General features: G+C 43.2%; 1 protein-coding gene across 1 annotated transcript in view; it reads right to left on the bottom strand.

The window, feature by feature from the left end:
- The window catches only part of LOC126159020 (uncharacterized), a 514,849-nt gene that overhangs the window by 463,252 nt on the left and 28,603 nt on the right, over window positions 1-22,994 (bottom strand). The window contains exons 3-4 of the mRNA XM_049916483.1: window positions 15,527-15,640; window positions 8,036-8,237 (exon numbers count right to left, since the gene is read on the bottom strand). Coding sequence (XP_049772440.1) covers window positions 8,036-8,237; window positions 15,527-15,640 — 316 coding nt within the window. The remainder of the gene's footprint in view (window positions 1-8,035; window positions 8,238-15,526; window positions 15,641-22,994) is intronic.

Here is a 22,994-nt window from a genome sequence, read left to right as displayed (position 1 = left end):
CATCAAATCACGATACTCGACTTTTGCTCTTGTTAGTGTATGTTTACGTACTAGCTGAAAAGTACATATTTCACTTGGTCTTTTTTTCGATTGGTCTTCTGCAGTGGAAAAAATGTGCAGCTGATTATCTCACTTATATAGCATGTAGCTAATCGAAAGAATATTCTTACAATTCACATTTCGTGCTTTGATTTTGGGTGAAGAGACACGAGTATCCTACGTGTAGTTGCCGTATGATGAACACGATTGTTTTCAAATTGCAACATTGGAATGTTTGCCATAGTGCTTAATTGACAATCATGTAGGGTCTGAAATTTACCAGAAACTAGATGAGAACACTTGCATTCCCCGGGATTTTATTCATTCTATTAGTCCATCTCCTCCTCTCTTCTCTGCCCATCACCCATTATCATCCCCTCCCCTACCCCCACGAGAGATTGTTCTTTTTATTCACACAGTATTTCTTCCCGGATGGTAAGTAATATGTGTAGCATATTTCGATGAAATCGAGGGGCTTAGGAGGAGGCGTTAAACATCTGGGTATGTGACATAAATTGCACACATGTATGTCTATTCTCTGCTGTTCTACACCATACGCCTCCAAAGAGGATTATTTAATAAATCTAACTCTGTTGTGTAAAACAGCTTCAAACATGTGATTACTTCAGAAATGAGTTAACGTGTTAAGGATTTAATGTTAAGCATGTACGCGAGGAAAAGTATAGATAAGGTATGAAATTAGTTTTGAGGTTTGTGCGAAGCCAGTAAATGCTCTGATTATCAAACAGTGGACGATTGTCGCCCTGTCCAAGCAGAAACTAGTTTTTCAAGCAGCTTGTTATTTATGTCATGATACCTCCTGAATTATGTGTCGTACAATGATATGATTTTGCAGGCACATTTAACTGTTTGTGTGTGTCGAGACTGCCTCTAAAATGTGTTGCTAATAGCGTTAGTAGTAAAGAAGTAATAAATTAAAACGTCGTGCTTGATGCTGAACTTTTACAGTAAGAAGATCAAAAATACGATAAGCAATAAACTGTTTTCCTTTCATCAGTTTGTGTGTGTGTGTGGGGGGGGGGGGGGGGGCTGTGTAACGTTTTTTGCAAGCCGCCAAGCATTCTCGTACTGCTGGCCGTGGTGGCCGAGCGGTTCTAGGCGCTACAGCCTGGAACCGCGCCACCGCTACGGTCGCAGGTTCGAATCCTGCCTCGGGCATCGATGTGTGTGATGTCCTTAGGTTAGTTAGGTTTAAGTAGTTCTAAGTTCTATGGGACTGATGACCTCGCAAGTTAAGTCCCATAGTACCAGAGCCATTTGAACCATTCTCGTTCTCAAATACTGGAGGAATATACTATGTACGGGTTACTTTCACCTGGTGCATTATGCTTCTTTTCAACTCTCACCACATCCATTTTGAGAAGCAGATGGTTCTTAGCTACACAGTGCTTCTTTCCAGACAGCAAATTGGGTTGAAATCTATCCAGTAGTTTAGTGTAAGATGTTGAACATAAATATATATATTTTTGTAAGACACAGAGACTGAAGCATTTTAAAGCTCGATGTAAGTTTCTTGAAATGAGTAGAACTCGTGGTACGAATAATGAGTTGCCTTTTGTTTTCCAGTTCACATTTCCACTTCTGTGATGTTGTTTAGAAGCATTTCTGGGAGAGTACATCGGGAACATCGAGCGAATTTAGAAATTATATTGTGGGGTTTACGCTTTAATCTTGGTTCATCATTGTATCAGATTAATTGACTATTTTTTCCTCCCTTAGCATCATATTTTGTATCCACCGATTTATTACTTGAACTATGTCAGTTTTTGTCGTTAAAATTGTTCGCTCACACAGCCATTTTTTTTGTTTTCTGTGTATAGACGGATATACTTTTTTGTGAGTTCTGCCTCTGCCTTTACTATGTTGCACATTCGATAGGTTAAGACGATTTTGCCCCCCCCCCCCCCTCTCCCCCTGCAGATCAGTGCGACATGTGTCGTTCATTGGAAAATACATCGTCCATTCATTTTAATATGTACACCTGCCAAAAGTCTGAGTAACCACCTTTCGCATCGCGAGACGCGCAGGGTGGGAGTCAGTGAGGTTATGGAAGGCACCGACAGGAAGTGCGCAGCCATGACGGCCACAGTGCCGCCGCCAGCTGCGGCAGATTTCGCGGCTGAGGATCCACGGCGCGAACAGCCCGGTCGAGGTGGTCCCACAAACTCTCACTGGGTTTAGATCCGGGTAGTCTGGTAGTCAGGGGAGTGCGGTAAACTCATCCCGGTGCTCTTTAAACCACGCACGTACACTGCGAGCTGTCTAAGATGTTGCATTGTCCTATTAGTACGAGGTGCATTCAAGTTCTAAGGCCTCCGATTTTTTTTCTAATTAACTACTCACCCGAAATCGATGAAACTGGCGTTACTTCTCGACGTAATCGCCCTGCAGACGTACACATTTTTCACAACGTTGACGCCATGATTCCATGGCAGCGGCGAAGGCTTCTTTAGGAGTCTGTTTTGACCACTGGAAAATCGCTTAGGCTGTAGCAGCACGGCTAGTGAATGTGCGGCCACGGAAAGTGTCTTTCATCGTTGGAAAAAGCCAAAAGTCACTAGGAGCCAGGTCAGGTGAGTAGAGAGCATGAGGAATCACTTCAAAGTTGTTATCGCGAAGAAACTGTTGCGTAACGTTAGTTCGATGTGCGGGTGCGTTGTCTTGGTGAAACAGCACACACGCAGCCCTTCCCAGACGTTTTTGTTGGAGTGCAGGAAGGAATTTGTTCTTCAAAACATTTTCGTAGGATGCACCTGTTACCGTAGTGCCCTTTGGAACGCAATGGGTAAGGATTACGCCCTCGCTGTCCCAGAACATGGACACCATCATTTTTTCAGCACTGGCGGTTACCCGAAATTTTTTTGGTCGCGGTGAATCTGTGTGCTTCCATGGAGCTGACTGGCGCTTTGTTTCTGGATTGAAAAATGGCATCCACGTCTCATCCATTGTCGCAACCGACGAAAAGAAAGTCCCATTCGTGCTGTCGTTGCATGTCAACATTGCTTGGCAACGTGCCACACGGGCAGCTGTGTGGTCGTCCGTCAGCATTTGTGGCACCCACCTGGTTGACACTTTTCGCATTTTCAGGTCGTCATGCAGGATTGTGTGCACAGAACCCACAGAAATGCCAACTCTGGAGGCGATCTGTTCAACAGTCATTCGGCGATCCCCCAAAACAATTCTCTCCACTTTCTCGATCATGTCGTCAGACCGGCTTGTGCGAGCCCGAGGTTGTTTCGGTTTGTTGTCACACGATGTTCTGCCTTCATTAAGCTGTCGCACCCACGAACGCACTTTCGACACATCCATAACTCCATCACCACATGTCTCCTTCAACTGTTGATGAATTTAAATTGGTTTCACACCACGCAAATTCAGAAAACGAATGATTGCACGCTGTTCAAGTAAGGAAAACGTCGCCATTTTAAGTATTTAAAACAGTTCTCATTCTCGCCGCTGGCGGTAAAATTCCATCTGCCTTACAGTGCTGCCATCTCTGGGACGTATTGACAATGAACGCGGCCTCATTTTAAAACAATGCGCATGTTTCTATCTATTTCCAGTCCGGAGAAAAAAAATCGGAGGCCTTAGAACTTGAATGCACCTCGTAGATGCCATCGTACCGAGGAAAAACAAACTGTATGTAGGGGATAACATGGTCCACAAGGATAGATGCATAATTGTGTTGATCTAGTGTGTCTTCCAGAACGACGAGATCACCCAGCGAATGTCCTCCGGCCTGGACCATTCCGATGATTCTTGTAGGCTTTCAGACTTTCACGCCGTATACGCCAATGGCTGCCTATCCGATGGAGCATAAAACCTGAATAATGTGAAAAGACCACCTGGCGCCACTAAGTGGATGTTCAGTTGCGGCATTACCGTGTAAATTCCAGCCTTCCTCGCCAATGGACAGCAGTCAGCATCGGTGCATGAACGAGGTGCCTGCTGCAGAGGCCCATACGCAGCAACGTTGGCTGAAGGGTGGTCGAGGAGACACTGTTGACAGCGCCTTTCGTTCGTCAGGGCGGTCAGGTTCTCAACAGCTGCACGTCTTTGCGCCCGTACATATCTGTACAGCCGTCGTACACCTGTGGCACGTGGTGCACCACACCTGCCCCGGTGCCGGTTTTGGGTAGTACCATTTTGTCATGCACAGTATACTTAAGCACACTGGCACGCGACTGTTTACAAAGTTAGCCGTTTCGGAAATGCTTCCACCATTGGCCCGAAACCCAATGATGAAGCCCTTTTGGAATTAAAGATACATCGATCTGTTTCCTCATAACTCCAACAATTGCACTATTTTCCCTAATCCACCTTCCGCTACGCTTTATATATCCTCCACTGCTAATGCTGCTACCTTGCATGTGTACATTTAACATAAGCCTTGGTCACATTAATGTGACTCGACAGTGTACATTGATGTGAAAGACGCAGATGTGCTGGTGACCACGATGCGACTGTGACCAATTCATAGACTTTACCAACTGCGACATGGTCGCGTGTACAAACAGTGATCCAATATTGTGAAATGTTTTTTATTCCAGTCTTTGATCACAATATGAATTCTTTAGACGATGACCGGTTTCAGACCGTAATGACCATCCTCAGATCTGTAATATACAAATATATACACCTAGTGAGCAGTGTGACTTTCAACACAATACAGCAATACGTATCACAATATACTATCGTACAACCAGGGAGATGTACAGACAACGCGGTAAAACGTAGCTTTTTTGGCTCAAATGGCTCTAAGCACTATAAGACTTAACATCTGAGGTCATCAGTCCCCTAGACTTAGAACTACGTATACCCAGCTAACCTAAGGACATCACACACATCCATGCCCGAGGCAGGATTCGAACCTGCGACCGTAGTAGCAGCACGGTTCCGGACTGAAGCGCCTAGAACAGCTCGGCCACAGTGGCCGGCGTAGCTTTTTTCACAATGTCCTAAAGTGCTAAGGCCATAATGGCATCGTCAAAACATATAAATATAATCAGCATAGCATCGTCATATAGATCTAAAATAAGGTGTAGAATAGGGCGCATCGTCCACACCGTCATTATTGCAACTGGCTACTGAAGTACTGTAGCTACCAGAAATCTGTTTGCCTACATCATCCCTAGATGTCGCTACTGTCGGCTTAGATGTAGTCATCATTTACGAAAAAACATAATCTGATAAAAACACATTATGTAAAATACATGTAGCGAACTTTTAAAATTGATAACTATCATAGAAACTAAATCGTGATACATTAAAAGACGAATACAGTTACCCATATAAAATTATTAAAAGGAAATATATGAATAGAATAGGACCGATCCTTTTTATGGTGAATTTACGGTCAACAATTAATATACGTATTACATTGCCTGCAGCAACCTATAAATTGCCTATGAAAGATAAAATGTCTATATGACAGCTGAAAAAAGGGACAGATCAATGATCAGCGCCCTCTGTTGGGTCGGCCGCCAGGATGTTATTTAGGCGTGCACCGATCTTAAGAACTTAACCACTAGAGGGCTTTGCATACAACGTGATATATCTTCCCAACATATTAACAGTCAATAAATAAAATTATATAGTCTGGTTATACATTCAATGAATAGGTAAGACATAATCAGTTACGGGATTAGTGCTATTAATATATGGAAATAAGGCAAATGCCTACTGTTCTCGACATAAATCATCAAGTAAGGCTAGATATAAATACGCGAGGCATTATTTGGTTATCGTAGTATGTCATCAAACAAAGCAAAGTGTCGTTGGACCCAAAATCGCTTTGTCCATTGAGTACCCTAGTGGGCTCATGCTTTTTCGTTTTGTAAATCTCCAACTCCTCCAACAAGTCAACCATTCTCTGCCCTGTGTAGAATACGCATACAACTCTCGATATTGCCTAGGGTGTGGCCGGATTCTGCCAAATGCATTCCCAATGCAGTTTTGTTATGTGCCTGCAAATGCTCCCTGACTCTAAATTTAAAAGAAGGGTCAGTTTGACCGACGTAAAATTTGTCACAACTACTACAAACGATCTTGTAAGCCCCAGAACCGTCAAATTTATCAGAATCTTTACTCAAACTATGTTTTACACGGAATTTCAGAGTGTTGTTAACTTGAAAACCATATCTAACCTTAGATTTATTCAAACACTTTTCTATTTGTTGGGACATTTTTCCGTAAAATTTCATTGGGATAGTTTGCAGGTTATCTTTATTCTTTCTTTTTTCTAGATGATTGTGGGTCTGCCTACTATTTGTTTTGTGTTTTTTTATCCTATTGTATGGGCGCATAACATCTTTAGTGAAAAAGGCCCTTTTATATCGTGGCGGATGGCATGAATTGGCTCCGATAACAATATCTGTACATGTAGGCTTTCTGAAAATCGAAAATTTATGTCTGTTATCAACCTTCTTAATGGTAAGGTCTAAATAGTTAATGGAGCCTGCTTCTTCTGTTTCTGTAGTAAACGTTATTTTTTGGTGCATGCTGCCTATGGATTGAGCAAATACGGTAACCTCATTCTCGTCCCCCTCTAACAGTAACAAGATGTCATCGACATAACGTTTATAATATATAGTCTTGTCTTTCAGTCGTGGAAACATAGCAAAGAACTTACATTCCAAGTCGTTCATGAAAATGTCTGGTAACGTATCAGCCAAACTGTTCCCCATCCCAAGACCATCTTTTTGTTGATATATTTTGCTATTGAATGTAAATTAGTTATAAGTTAACGCAAATTCTAAAAGTTCTATTAATTCTAAGTATTCTGCAGTACTAATCTTGTTATGAGTTAGTAGATTACGTTTAATAATCAGAATCGTTTCCTTTATCGGGACACTACTGTAGAAGTCAGAACTGTTTTTCACCCCAAAATTGATAGAGAAGGTGTACACTACTTCAAGTTTGTTGTTAATAAACGTATTTAGTTTACAACATGGCGATGACAAATTGTTAACAATTGGACGGAGTGGCTTTCCTTTTTTATGTATCTTAACCTGCGATCTCAGTTGGGGGAGCTTTGGATTCATCATTTTTAGCGATTTCTTTTCGTAATCGTTAAGCAGAAATTGGAAGCTGTCTATGTTTTTCCGTAAATCTATTTGGAACTTCTGTGTTGGGTCTTTGTGAACTTCTATTATATCATTTTCAGAGAAGAACTCCGTCTTTTTAATATAGGCCTCTTCATATATAAGGACCTCTGTATTACCCTTGTCTGCGCGAATGACCATTGCCTTCTCTTTTTCTAACTTAGTATTGAGATTTTTTAAGGTACGACTCTCATGATTGACGGCATTAGAAGAGCTACACTGACTGGCTAAAGCTAAAGCTACACCTTATTTTAGATCTATCTGACGATGCTATGCTGATTATATTTATATGTTTTGACGAGGCCATTATGGCTTTATCACTTTAGGACATGGTGAAAAAAGGTACGTTTTATCGTATTCTCCGTACATCTCCCTGGTTGTATGATAGTGTATTGTGATACGTATTGCTGTATTATGTTGAAACACACACTGCTCACTATGCGTATGTATTTGTATATTAATAAATCTGAGGATGGTCATTACCGACTGAAACCAGTCATCGTCAAAAGAATTCATATTGTGATCAAAGACTGGAATAAAAACATTTCATAGCTTTACAACCACAACACCTACTGATCAACAACCCCTGTACTGCACAACAGAGGAACCGAAGGTAGCCCCAGACACTAAAAGCAGTGATTGATAGTGGGTGGTGGGTGGTTTTGGTGGTATCTTCGATTTCATCTACGAAGTCTTAAAAAGTTTATACTTATTTAAATCAAAGATGAAGAACGGCAACAAGGCCACAGGTGAAAAAGTTGGGGTGAGGGGTGGAGCGACGACGACGTAAATAATGCCGGTTCTGGGGGTGTGTGTACACTGTACGGTGTAAAACGCGCCAGGTGCAGGTGGTGGCGGTCGGCGCTACTCACCGAGCACGACCACCTTGGGCCCGTCCGCGGGCGGCTGCGGCCTGAGGGCGGCGCGCTCCTTGCCGTCGACGAGGCGCTCCCTGGAGCGCGCCAGGCTGCAGCTGCCCACGTCGAACGAGGTGAGCGTGTGCGAGCGCGCGAAGCTGACGTGCTTGTGCGGCCGGCCGGAGGGGTGCGCCTGCGCCGGCGGCGGCGGGGGCGGCGGCAGCGGCAGCTGCAGGCCGTGGTGCGGGCAGCGCGCCGCCGGCGACAGCGGCAGCGCCGCCGGGCCGTCGCACTCCGCCTCCGAGTCGGAGCTCACGCCGGGCCGGATGGGCCGCCGCTCCTGCGCGCACGGCAACAGGTGGCAGGCCGGCAGAGGGCGCGTACAGTACAAGTACAGCACAGTACAGGCGGGCTATTTTTTTCTTACATGGTTTCGAAAAACCGGTTTACTTGAAACACCTAGACAAAATATCTTTGAAAAAATGCTTTCCGAAATGATTAACAGTACCGAGACAGCTATTAGCGCACATTAATATGGTGTATATCCACCCTTAGCCTTTACGATGGCTTGAACTCTGCCAGGAAGACTTTCAGTGAGGTGTCCGAGTGTCTGTGGAGGAATGGAAGCCCAATCTTCTTCAAGAGCGGAAACCAGAGAAGATAGTGGTGTCAAATCAAACACCTTTCAGCCGTCTATTTTCCAAACTTATTTTATTTGGCTACCAGTTTCGGCGATATACTACTCCATCTTCAGGCCCCTGACTGACGTCTAGGAAGATTCCACCTCGGTTATGATCAAAACAGGGGCAAGCAATATTGGTATTGTTAGATTTCTGCTTGCTATAGAGATCACTATAGCAAGCAGAAATCTACTTATACCAATATTGCTTGCCCCTGTTTTGATCATAACTGAGGTGGAATCTTCCTAGACGTCAGTCAGGGGCCTGAAGATGGAGTAGTAAATCGCCGAAACTGGTAGCCAAATAAAATAAGTTTGGAAAATAGACGGCTGAAAGGTGTTTGATTTGACATCCTGTATCGAATTGCCGTGTCTCGGGACCATCTCTGACTACATGAACATACAGAGAGAAGATAGCGATGTATGCTGAGTCTGGAGCAAAGACGACGTTCTTCTTCAACTCAAAGATATTACACTGAGTTCATTTAACACTCTCTGAGGGCCAGTTCATTTCAAGAATGTTATTGTCCACAAATCACTGTCCTACAAATACCACTTTATGAAAGGGTGCATTGTCATGCTAATACAATCAATCTTCGTTTCTGAACCGTTCCTCAAGTTTACGCAAAAGAGTGCTGTAAAATACTTATTCTCCCGCATATAGCGTTTTCTCAAGCACAATAAGGTGACCACACTCTAATCTCCAAAACACAACCTCCTATCGTAACACCACCTCCTCCGTACTTCACTGTCGGCTCTACAGATGATGGCAGGTAACATTCTCCAGGCGTTTACCAAATGTAAGTCTTTCCCTCGCATTCTCACGGGTCATAGCGTGATTCCTCACTCCATATCACTCGAGTAGTGTCGCTCCTTACACCAGCTAAAGTGTAGTTCAGCACTGATAGCAGACATGTGTGGCTTATGAGAAGCTGCTCGACCATTGTGTCCCATTCTTTTTGTCACCTTACGTGCAGTCATTGTCGTAAATGGACTACTGGTAGCACTTTGGAAGTTTCCACTGGTTTCCGCTCATTCCAGGCTATTTTCTACAACCACCGTCCATAACGTCTTGTCCACTAATACACGAGGTCTGCCTCGTTTTGGTTTAGCTGCTGTTGTTCCATCATGTTTCCACTTAACAACCACATCACCATAGCCAATTTGGACAGCATTAAAAGGATTGATATATCGCTTGTGGATCTGTTACTCCGTGACATCCAACCACTAGTTCAAGTTAGAAATCACTGAGCTCTCCTGACCCACCAATTCTGTTGTTACCTCTTCTCTGCTCACTAGACTGTGCTCCTCACCTCCTATTACACTGCTGGGTCCCCGTCTAGTGACATCCGTTGGTGAATTCCGCATTACATAGGGCTGTACGGATACTTTTGATCACACAGATCGTTAAATAACACAGACCAATGAAAATTAAAATTTTTTTTTTTTAACTTTGACAGCTGATATTTATATATTTTCATGAGCTGAATCCAAATCTAGCCTTAGCTTTTTTGTGACACCCATAGTTTTCGAGCAATATGCTTTTTACTATATAGTATAAAAATTCTATGCTATACAGTGAACAGGGATATTAATGAAATGCTTAGTTACAACATAAGCATGGTTTGTATTTACAATAAGCCACTTAAAACAATGATATGTGCTAATAGAGGTTTCACTTGTCAGCTGGAATTGGTTTGTATTTTCTTTCTCTTTTTTCTTTGAAACTTCGTGTGCAGCCTTTTCTAAAATGAGTCGCTTGCTGAACTTCTCGGTGAAGTGACCAACAGTAGTGCCACATCATATTGGTGTTCCAGCGGCCTTGGTAGCGTTTTTCCATCACTAGTTTTGGATGAATCAATAAAGAGCCTCCAGTCTTCTTTTTTGAATTCAATACTAAACTCATTCATCTGACCGGGAATGTCTGAGCAGTGCACTAAATCACTTTCTTGTTGAAAAAACTTGGAAAATTGATGTTCTCTCTTTCTATACACTTGTATGCTGGTTCCTACTGCCAATAAGTTCTTTTCTTTTAATCTAGAGCCAAGTAATTCAGCTTTTTCCTTCGTTAAGCCCAGATCCCTTACCAAATAATAAAAAATTTGGGTTCTAAACTTTCTGTATTACAATGGAATTCATCATCATCTGGTTCATCTAAATCAGACTGTACATCAGAAAATACTTCTGTTGGAATTGAATTTAAGCTTATCTGGTGGTTTAGGAACCGGCAAATCTACACCATGCCCTACTGGTCGGATGGAGGACGGAAGGGTAGGGTAGCTTATTACCTTCTTGTTTTTCGAATTATGCCCAGTGAAATCAACAATGCAAAAGTAGAATGATTTCTTGGTCCCTCAATATAATAGGAACAGCGAATCTAAAGGCTTTTTTTTCCTGCTTGGACCATTTTCTCAGTTCTTCGACACACACATAACATACCTTATGTGGTGCCCAAGATTTATCTAGATCACCAAGTTTAGATCCAGATTATGATAAATAAACCTTTTTCACAAAGTCTGTAATGTTTGTTTGGTGTTTTTTTAATCACAAATTCACCACAAATGCAAGAAGAACTGACAGCAGAGTTTTTACAACCACAATTAGATATTGAACTGAGCACATGTACAGGAAACGGGAGAGTGAAGGTAGGGTGACACTAAACAAAACACCATCTGTTAATACAAAAATAGAATCGACGTTTTTTTGCCAGCAAATGTTTTTCAGCAGTGCTACCAACGTCATCTACATTCATTACACCTCCTTTTCAAATTATTTTAGCTATATAAAAGCCGTTAAATTCTTAAAAAAATAGCTTAATTTAATAAATTTAAGTGTAAAATGTGAAGAAATGGTGCGTGATACAGTTTTTAAGTATCATATTTGGATTTGCCACCCTAAAAAACATAAGAATAAGGTACGTCCAGCAAAAAAGTTTCTCCATCGTTGGCCTGCGTAATCAGTCCTGTAGCAAAGAACGTCCCACACAAATAGCTTAGCTACGACCTACGAAGTGCGACAATAAAGTAATGAGACTGATGTGAAAAAAAATGTTGCTTACCGTTTTAGTCAAGTTTAGTGTTGCGTCCTTCAAAGTAGTTTCCTTCTCATTGCACACACTTTTTCCAGCGCTTCTGCCATTGATGGTAACATTTCTGGTACTCATCTTCTGTAATATCCTCCAAGACCCTCGTCACAGCTTTTTGGACATCTTGTGTTGTTTGAAAATGGTGTCCCTTGACCGCCGTTTTGACCCTTGGAAACAGGAAAAAGTCGCACGGAGCGATATCTGGCGAATAAGGTGGCTGTGGTAGTACTGAAATTTGTTGTGAGGTTAAAAATTTCTGTACTGACAGAGCAGTATGGGATGGTGCGTTATCGTGATGCAGAATCCAATTATCAGTAATGTTGGCACAGAACTCTTTTATGAAGTCTTTCTAAAATTTCTCTGTAGTAATATTGGTTAACTGTTTGTGCAGGAGGCACCCACTCTTTATGAACAATTCCCTTGGAATCAAACAAGCACAGAAGCACGCATGGTCGTCCACTGCGGTCCTCATCTTCAACATTCGTTCTGCCTTCACTAAACATTTTATGCCAACGAAACACCTCCTCTCCAAAAGCCTTCTGAAGCTTACTGTAAGTTGTCGTCGCGTTTTCATCCAATTTAGCGCAAAAAGAAATGTCTTATCGTTGCACAATATTATGCGGTTCCATTTCCGTGACGAGAGACACAAGCACGTGTTAGCTTATTACAGCACAACTCACGACTGAGCAGTTGCATCGATGTGCCGCTTGGACTAGAAGCAGTTTAAGGACCAAGGTCAAGGATATAGTTCCTACACAAGCCTGCAGGGTTGACACATCTTGCAAAGAAAATCAGTCTCATTACTTTATTGGTGCACCTCGTAGGAGTTGTTTTCAAAATGAATCTTCCACTATTCAGCGGTATGGGCACTGGTTTTGAATCTTTCTGACAGACTGTTGGGTCGGGACTTCGGAAACCTGGCTCACGCTAGAAATACTCCTACTGACGAGCTACCCAGCCACGACTCACTGTCAGTCATCATAGCTTCAATTTTTCCAGTACTTCCCTCCTACTTTCAAAACATCATAGAAGCTCTGCTACGTAACTTGCTGAATTACCACTCTTGATAGAGTCCATGTCCCAGAGAAATTATAATTAGAGTTAAAACATGCCCATTTACCTCAGGGCTATAAGTCAAGGCGGCCTCCTCCTTGGCAGTCATCTCCCAGAGATCCGAATCGGGTACCAAACCGGAATGTTTTGCCAATGGAGAGATCATCATGACACTTGTTTCAAGAGAGTGCTTTGAACCTCTGTCAGCTCCTCCGCCCTCTTTGACAAGGCCGTTGACAGAAAGAGGGTCACTTCTTATGCAAGAAGTCTTCGGCTGCCGTTACTGATGATTTTTATTCAGAATTTAACCAGGGACTGGATTCGAACACGGAACCCATAACGTTCTGATTAGCAGTCAAATGCGTCATCCTTCGACCACGGGTGTAACATATTCCTATATTATTATTATTATTATTACATTTTGTAACTTTAGGCAGACAGTAGTTTCATTGGATCAATTAGTATCGTTAGCTTACATTTGATCCTTAAAAGAAACAAGTGCAAGGTAATGCACACTGTCAGAACGGTCGTCTGCCGATTGGCAACTTGTTTATTACGTATCTTAGAAAATCTTTTGTTCAATTTGGTAATGTAAGAAAAGTGGATTTAGTTAACTATGTGATGGACCGTGCAAAAAAAAAAAATTATATTCAGGGGGTCTTCAAATTGTGCTGAGACGGGTGAGACCACAATGAATTATAGCTGTACAACGTAAGGTAGAATTTTTAAGGAAGACTTGGGAAAACAAACAGAGTGGATGGCGTATATACGAAACTTTATGGAACAATGCGGCAATACTTGATAATTTCGTAGGAGGGTGACCACTGTTGATAACTGATGTTAGCTTTGAAAAGGAAAATACACTGCGGTGACAAAAGTCATGGGATACCTCCTAATATTGTGTCGGACCTTCTTTTGTCCGGAGTAGCGCAGAAACTCGAGGTGGCATGGACTCGGCAGGTCGTCGGAAGCCCCCTGCAGAAATATTGGGGCATGCTGCCTCTATAGCCGTCCACAATTGCGGAAGTGTTACGAGTGAGAGATTTTATGCACGAACTGACCTCTCGATTATGTCCCATAAACGTTCGATAGCATTCACGTCGGGAGATCTGGATGACCAAATCATTCGCTCGAATGGTGCAGAATGTTCTTCAAACCAATCGCAAGCAATAGTGGAGCGATGACACGGCACATTGTCAACTATAAAAACTGCGCCGTTGTTTGGGAACATGAAGTCCAAGAATGGCTGTAAATGGACTCCAAGTAGTCGAACACAACCATTTCCAGTCAATGATCGGTTCAGTTGGAGCAGAGGACTCAGTCCATTCCATGCCAACACAGCCCACACGATTTTAGAGCCACCACTAGGTTGCCCAATTCCTTATTGACAACTTAGGTCGATGACTTCGTAGGGTCAGGGCTACATTCCAATCCTACTATCAGCTCTTACCAACTGAAATTGGGGCTCATCTGACCAAGACACGGTTTTCCAGCCTTGTAGGGTCAAAACGATATGGGCACGAGCCCCGAAGAGGCGCTGCAGGCGATGTCAAGCTGTAGCAAAGGCACTTGCGTCAGTCGTTTGGTGCCGTAGCCTAAAGCCAGACCTCGACGCACTGTGCTAACGGATACGTTCTTCGTACGTCCGACATTGATTTGTGTGGTTATTTCAAGCAGTATTGCCAGTCTGTTAGCACTGACAACTTTACGCTGCTCTTCGTCGTTAAGTGAAGGTCGTCGGCCACTGCGTGTTGTCCGTGGTGAGAGAGAATGCCTGAACTTCAACATTCTTGGCACACTTTTGACGCTGTGGATCTAGGAATACTAAAATCCATAACGATTTCAGAAATGGAATGTCCCATGCGTCTAGTTCCAATGCTGCTCCGCGTTGAAAAAGTGTGTTAATACCTTCGTGAGGTCATAATCAAGTCGGAAACACGGCGACAGTCTGGTTTCTGTTCGCAAAAGACATAAAATTCACACCCAGCGACAGCATGGTTTCTGTTCGCAACACGAGAAAGACGAACAACACTGAACAGTCACTGGAACACTGCACTAAAAAGTTGGCAAATGTGACATACCACAGCCGAGAGGAGGTGGGGGGGTGGGGGGGAAACTGGACAGATGATGGGAAAATAAAAAGGGGGGGGGGAGCCGGGAAAGGAGCTGATGGAGGATGAGGACCCATAAGAGGGGTGGGGGGCGCTGGGCAGACGCGACAGGGAGTGGGGTAGGCAGAGGAGGGGAATACAAAAGGACTCAGGGGGGAGGGGAGAAGGGAGGTAGGAAGATGTTTAGTGGGGAGAAAACAGGACGGAATGGGGGAAGAGGGAGCCCAGGGAAAGGACAGAGGAAAGGAGGGAGAGTGAGGATCAGAGTTGAGACAGCTCCGCCTATGCACTGCCCTTTTATACCTTGTGCACGCGATAATACCGCCATCTGTATATGTACATGTTGCTATCTCATGACTTTTGTCAGCTCAGTGTAATACCGTAACAATTCACTAGTTGTCAGCTTGTGACGAGGGTAACTTGTTTGGTTGGTTTGGTTGCGCCCTTGCGCGCTCACTCACCATGCGGTCGGGCTCATCGTCCTCGGGCATCCAGGGGTAGCGGAGGCGGCGGCGCAGGTAGGTGCAGTCTTCGTCGTCGTCGTCGTCGTCGGTGGCGGCGGCGCGGTGGCGGAAGGCGGGCGGCGGCAGGGGGCGGCGGCACAGCTCGGGCAGGTTCTCGTCGCTGGGGGCGCGCCGCCGCACGCACACCGACAGCAGCGACGACCGCTTGACTGCGCGGCACGTGCCCTCCTGCCGGCAGAGCGCGCGCAGGTGACGCCGGCGCGGCTGGAGGTACAAACTGCTCGGCGTTCCATGCTGATCTGCTAGGACTAGACACGATACGCTGACACGTGAAGAACCCGCCTCCGCATAACGAGGTCGCCTGCGCGTAGGCTCTCGACTCGGAGATGGCTACTTCGAATACTGGTGGTCGATGGAATTTTCGCCGCCAATACTTGTTCCGCAAGGAATGAAGAGCTAGTACTGTCGCTGATCACCAAATTTTGCGCCTATGCAAGGAATTAAGTTCCAAGCCTCGACAAGGAACTCAGGTACCGTCAACGCGGCAGGAAACACTGAAGAGCAATCACTACACCACACAACAGAACCACAAATCTCAACAAACAAGATTCAGACCAAATACAGTATATGACACGGCAGAAAGATAAATGTACATTGAGCCAGTGACCCTCATACGTGAATGGTATCAAGCCTTTACACACACATCGCAGACAACTACATTACAGACAACATTGTGAATAAAAACACTCAACACTCAGTAACCATTCAAATTATAGTAAAAAGTATAGCAATTAAAAATTCAACAATAATGAGGGGTTACCAAAAGCCGCGTAGCTGTATGAAGCTGCTTTAGTCGCAACTACCGTCTTCACCTCACTATAGCCGCGTGTCCAAGTTTATAATGGTTATATTTCCATAATGCAGATGGAAATATAATCATTAAAAACATGAAGAAGCGTCTCTACTGACATGGAAACGGTAGTTATGTGAATAAAGCACCTTCATGCAGCTATACTATGTGATCAAAAGAATCCGGATACATGGCTGAAAATGACTTACAAAATGGTTCAAATGGCTCTGAGCACTATGGGACTTAAATTCTGGGGTCATCAGTCACCTAGAACTTAGAACTAACTACACCTAACTAACCTAAGGACATCACACACATCCATGCCCGAGGCAGGATTCGAACCTGCGACCGTACTGGACGCTCGGCTCCAGACTGTAGCGCCTAGAACCACACGGCCACTCCGGCCGGCAAAATGACTTACAACTTCGTGGCGCTGTCCATCGGTAGTGCTGGAATTCAAGATGGCGTTGGCCCACCCTTGATGATAGCTTCCACTTTCGCAGGCATACATTCAATTAGGTGCTGTAAGGTTTCATGGGGAATGGCAGCCCATTCTTCGCGGAGTGCTGCACTGAGGAAAGGTATCGATGTCGGTCGGTGAGGCCTGGCACGAAGTCGGCGTTCCAAAACATCCCAAAGGTGTTCTATAGGATTCAGGTCATGACTCTGTGCAGATCAGTCCATTACAGGAATGTTATTATCGTGTAACCACTCTGCCACAACCCGTGCATTACGTACAGGTGCCCGTCCGTGTTAAAAGATGCAATCGCCATCCCTGAATTGCTGTTCAACAGTACGAAGTAAGAAATTGCTTAAAACATCAACGTAGGCCTGTGCTGTGATAGTGCCACGCAAAACAACAAGGGGTGGAGGATACAGTAAATTTTATATGAAATTTAGGTATCTTGTCCACATTTCATTCTCAACATTTTGGCAACTAAAATCGACCATACGGAAAGTATACGCTATGGACTTTCAGCTGCAAACTCTTCAAAATTTCGTGCAATGGTTTACTACATTTAATGCTGCACAATAACTGCGTTGAACATCGAAACAAAATTAAGTCATTTATGGGGGGAAGGTATCAGTCAAGAAGACGTGTTAAAAACAAATTTTTGGGCCAAATAGTTTTTGTGAAATCGAATGATAAGAGTGTCAAAGCAGTGGGAACACCATGTGTCTGCACAGGCGAGCAGTGCAGTGATGACAAAATTCCGCACAGCGTGGAATGCGGGGAGCATGTGTCGGCAGCAGCGAAAGGGTTAATGAAGAGACAAAGCACTAGAAATTTAAAAAAAATTGCATTCAAACGAATAAAATTCGTTAAGTAAGGCACTTCAATATATCAATAAAGAAAATATTAAGCACTGCACAAGGTTTGAACTCTAATCTTGCACTTCACGGCTCAACACCTTCACCGTTACGCTAACGCAACTCGTCTGCTAACGACACTCCATGAGGATTACAACACGTCACGCAAAATACTGACAAACACTGTTGGTATGACTATGAATTACTCACGCTTCGTCGAAGTACAATAGCAAATAAACAATTACCGCTGTTCTTTATTGCGAAAAAGCGGTTCGTGAGATTGATACAAACACCTTTCCTTGCTATCGCCTGAATTAGGAGTCTTATTGCTTGTTTGGTTTAATTAATTAATAGAATATGAAGCAATTGGTATAAAGAATGCTTTTTCCAAACATTCTATAAAAGAAAGTCTGCTATCAAGACATTGCTTTTGTTCTATTACTTTATTTATGACTGAACGTTACTAAAACTGAGGACACTCGTCCGTGCTCTGCACTGCAGTCGAAATCTGGCAACGTCGTTCTCTGTTCATTGGCTGACTGTGTTTTGTGACGTCTGATGCGCAGAACGAACCTAAACTCGGCCGCCAACATAAATGACGCGCACTTTAAGGACTCCTCCAACACCGACATCGAGGACATAACATACGAAGAAGAACATGCAGACACCAAACATACGAACATTAAACATAGATCAAACCAGAGAGACACATTGTAACACCTATGCTTGACTTATATTATATTTGTATCTATATTTCAATGTTAGTTTGTAGTGTTGCTTTTATAAAATGTTGTATCCGTCATGGAAATTCTTTGAATATATATACATGTTTCAGTTATGTGAAACTTTTGAACGATGTTGATCGATGTTTGTGAATTTAAATAACTAATGGAATAATTGTTATCTAATGTACTGTAAATGACTTGGTCCTTAGTTAGGGAACATAGGGTTGAATGTAAAAGATGTGGGAAGCCCCGCAGCTATTGAATTAGCCTGGCGAAGTGGAAAAGGTGTCGTTGGCGAACAAATGGCAACTCGTTCTATTGTGACGGGTAATGTATCTGGGCTGAGCAGTGCTGTGGTTAACACCTCGTTGGTAGTAGCGGATCATTGTGGCTGATATTCCTGGAGTTTTGAGGCCAGAAGAGCTTAAGGGCAGTATTAATGGGCCTCGGTTGCTGCATTTGGTGATATCATTATCATGGCATGGTTTTTGGCTCTATAAAAATATTACTTCGACGCCAAGAAGATCAGTAATAGGGCGAGACCAACAGTATTGCCATGATGCATCGTCGCCAGGTCTACAGCCACTGCACATTACTCCACCAGTGCCAGCAGCCTTCCACTAAATTGTTTTGTATTTGGCACTCTGTAAATGGACCAGGTATTTGTGAAATTTGGTTGATTTTATAATAATAATAGTGGTGTTGTTTAAAACCTGGACAGGAATCCTATCTTAGTGAATTTATTTCCGAGTTTCCTAATTAATTATGAGAAAGTGGCAGAAATTGAGTTTAATGTTGTGTTGTCATTTGCACAGTCAGTTACATTTTTGAGTAGGTCAAAAGACTGCTTATGAAAGCAAATTTGTCGTTTAAAGAGTTGTAATTTGTTGTGTTTTACGTAATTAATAATTAATGATAAGAATGCTTACAGTCTCTCATACATACTGGTGTACCATGAAAGTTTAAGCGTCCTCATGTACTAGGCTAGTTAGTTAATGAAGCAATGCAAAGGCTCCTTCAGTGCCTAGCAGGAGAGCTTCTGTGAAGTTTGGAAGGTAAGAGACGAGTTACTGGAGGATGTAAAGCTGTGAGGAGGGGGCGTGAGTCGTGCTTGGGTAGCTCAGATGGTAGAGCACTTGCCCGCGAAAGGCAAAGGTCCCGAGTTCCAGTCTCGGTCCGGCACACAGTTTTAATCTGCCAGGAAAAGTTTCATAACAGCGCAACTCCGCTGAAGAGTGAAATCTCATTCTGGATTATTAGTATTAGTGGCAACAGTAGCAGTAGTACAAGTATTGCCAGTATTAACTTTATTAGTTCATAGTCAGTGTTATTTACTCACATTGTTTCTATACATACTGAAATCATCTTAATACTGTTTATCACATTTAAATTGTTATTTCTTTGGTAACTATGATGTAAAAAAGTATTGTATGTGTGAACTCCTGGTCCGAAGTAAATGGGGGCCTGATAGCCCTAATCAGATCGGGTTAAATAAATATATCACGTGATAGCTTTCAGAGAGAGCATATGTAAGTATATGGCTACATGTAAGCTGGAGGATAATGATGCCAAGCCCCTCACCCATTCCTGCTACATGAAGCTCACTGACTGACCTATTTCCAGTGGGAGGGTGTCGAGAAATGTGATTGTGTGAGCTAATATGGCCGTAAAGTGGTGAACTATGACTGGGCGAGCTAAATATGTGTGGTGCAGTGGCTTAGGAGCTGTTTGATTAGCATAGTGCGCAGATATTAAATATAAAATATTTGGAGGGAAGCGGAGGGTGATGTGAGGCTAAGACGGGTGGCTGTGGTTTAGGAAGGGACATGGTGTTGGGAAGGACAGGGGGAAAGCAGAACGAGGGATGGGATAGGGAGGATGGAGGGGTAATAGAAGTGAAGGAGACGAAGGGTAACGAGGAGGGAGTAGAAGAGAGAGCTCAAAAGGGGAGGTCAGGGTCAATGGAAGGTCATCTACATTTATATTCCGCAAGCCACCCAACGGTGTGTGGCGGAGGGCACTTTACGTGCCACTGTCATTACCTCCCTTTCCTGTTCCAGTCGCGTATGGTTCGCGGGAAGAACGACTGTCTGAAAGCCTCTGTGCGCGCTCTAATCTCTCTAATTTTACATTCGTGATCTCCTCGGGAGGTATAAGTAGGGGGAAGCAATATATTCGATACCTCATCCAGAAGCGCACCCTCTCGAAACCGCGATGCAGAGCGCCTCTCTTGCAGAGTCTGCCACTTGAGTTTGTTAAACATCTCCGCAACGCTATCACGGTTACCATATAACCCTGTGACGAAACGCGCCGCTCTTCTTTGGATCTTCTCTATCTCCTCTGTCAACCCGATCTGGTCCGGATCCCACACTGATGAGCAATACTCAAGCATAGGTCGAACGAGTGTTTTGTAAGCCACCTCCTTTGTTGATGGACTACATTTTCTAAGGACTCTCCCAATGAATCTCAACCTGGTACCCGCCTTACCAACAATTAATTTTATATGATCATTCCATTTCAAATCGTTCCGCACGCATACTCCCAGATATTTTACAGAAGTAACTGCTACCAGTGTTTGTTCCACTATCATATAATCATACAATAAAGGATCATGTGTGGAGTGGGTCCAGAATGCTGTTGCTCTCATTCCATTGTTAAGAATACCAACTGAATGTCGAATGACTTGACTTGTGCGGACATACAGGATGCCTAAAAAATATGGAAATATCTTCTCGTGCGACACAACGACTTAATGATTTCAGTGACGCCGTGAATCGCGAGGAACGTCTTGTGTCAATACCAGTGATGTTGATCAGAGATTGATGGCTTGAAGCCCTTCGGAGCCCACCATAGCTGAAGAGCAAATAGCGACGAGACTCTCATTCTACTAACTATTCCCTATGTTTCTTTACTGTACTGTCTTTAAAAAGCTATTCGGTGCTAATTTTTCCATTTCCATTCTTTATTACCAGCTTTAGTTTTCACGCCTACTAGCTCCGCAGATGATGAAGAGATTGAAACAATGCATGATAAGATCAAATAATTTATACAGATAGTTAACAAAGACGAAAGCTGTACAGGAATGGGAGACTGGAATACGGCAGTTGAAAAAAGAAGAGAAGCAGGAGAACATGGACTTGGGAGAAGGAATGAAAAGGAAAGCCGCTTGGCGCACTTCCGTACAGTGCATAACTGAATCATTGCTAACACTTTGCTTAAGAAGGTTATATATAAAATGAAGAGACATGGAGACACTGGAAGATTTCAAAGAGGTATAGAAACCAGATTTTAAACTGCAAAAATTTTCCAGGGGAAGAAGTGGACTCTGACCAAAATTCACTGGTTAAAAGCTGCAGATTTGAACTGAAGAAATTGTAGAAAGGCTGAAAGAACCAAAGGTTTTGGAGTTTCAATGGGAGCAGTAGGTAACTACAGACTAAACGAGGCGAAGGAAACACAACAGAAGACGAATGGGTAAGTTTGACAACTGGTATAGAGAAAAAATTCGAGAAAAAAATTGCAGAGACAAAGAGACAAGATCCCATGGAAATTCATGGATAACACGAGAAATAATGAATTTAACTGAAGAATGGAGAAAATACAGAAACACGGCAAGTGCTATAAAAATGATATTGACAAAAAGTCAGAACAGAAAAGCGGAGATGACTAGATGAGAAACACAAAGTTGTACAAGCATGCGCCGCTATGAGAAAGACGGAAGTTGTATATAGAGAAAATTAGAAGCGTTTGGAGAAAAGAAAAGCAGCTACATGAATATCAATAGCTCAATGGAAAGCCAGTACTAATCAAAGAATGGAAAGCTGAAAAGTGGAAAATGGAAGGAATGTATAGAAAGGAAATGAACTTGAATATAATATTATGGAAAGGAAAGTAAAAGTAGATAAAGCTGAAATGGAGGATGAGAAGAATCTGACGGCGTACTGACAGACCTAAGTGTAACAAATCCCCTGGAGTAGACGACATTTCCTCAATACTACTGAGATCTTTGGGAGTGCTAGCCATGTCAAACATGGAACAGCTGGTGAGCAAGATAAATCAGCCGAAATACCTTAAGATTTCTGGAAGAATGTAAGAATTCCACTTTCAAAGAAGGCTGGAGCTGACAGGTGTGTACATTACCGAACTTCCATTTAATAAAATCGTGGCTGCAAAATACCGACACAAATTATTTACTAATTGAAAGACTCGTAGAAGCTGACCACGAGGAAGATCTGTTTGGATTCCAAAGAACTGTAGTGACATGAGAGGCAAAACTGTTGCTGCGGCTTATCTTGAAGGAAGGTAGTTTGAAGAAAGGCAAACCTACGTTTGTAAATTTGAAGTAAACTTTTGATAATATTAACTGGAACATACTCAATAAACTTCTGACGGTAGCAGTGATACAAAAAAAAATGCTTGAAAAGTTATTTACAAGGTGTACAGAAACCAGAGTACTGTTATAAGAGTCGAATGCCATGAAAGGGAAACTGTAACTGAACAGCGACTGAGACACGATTGCATCCCCGATGTTATTCAACGTATGCAACGACGACACGTGATCCGGGACTCGTGGGCCAGGGGTACTGTCTGTGAAACTAGTGAAACGTGCTGCTTCCCGGGCTCAAGCCCACCCACGGTTTACATTGTTAATAAAGACCGTCAGCCGTGGTAGCGAAGACGGAGTCACCCTCATTCT

The sequence above is a fragment of the Schistocerca cancellata genome, chromosome 2, assembly GCF_023864275.1.
Source record: "Schistocerca cancellata isolate TAMUIC-IGC-003103 chromosome 2, iqSchCanc2.1, whole genome shotgun sequence".
In the NCBI taxonomy this organism is placed as follows: domain Eukaryota; kingdom Metazoa; phylum Arthropoda; class Insecta; order Orthoptera; family Acrididae; genus Schistocerca; species Schistocerca cancellata.
The sequence above is the reverse complement of the archived record's forward strand: the minus strand, read 5'-3'. Positions and strand labels throughout refer to the sequence as shown.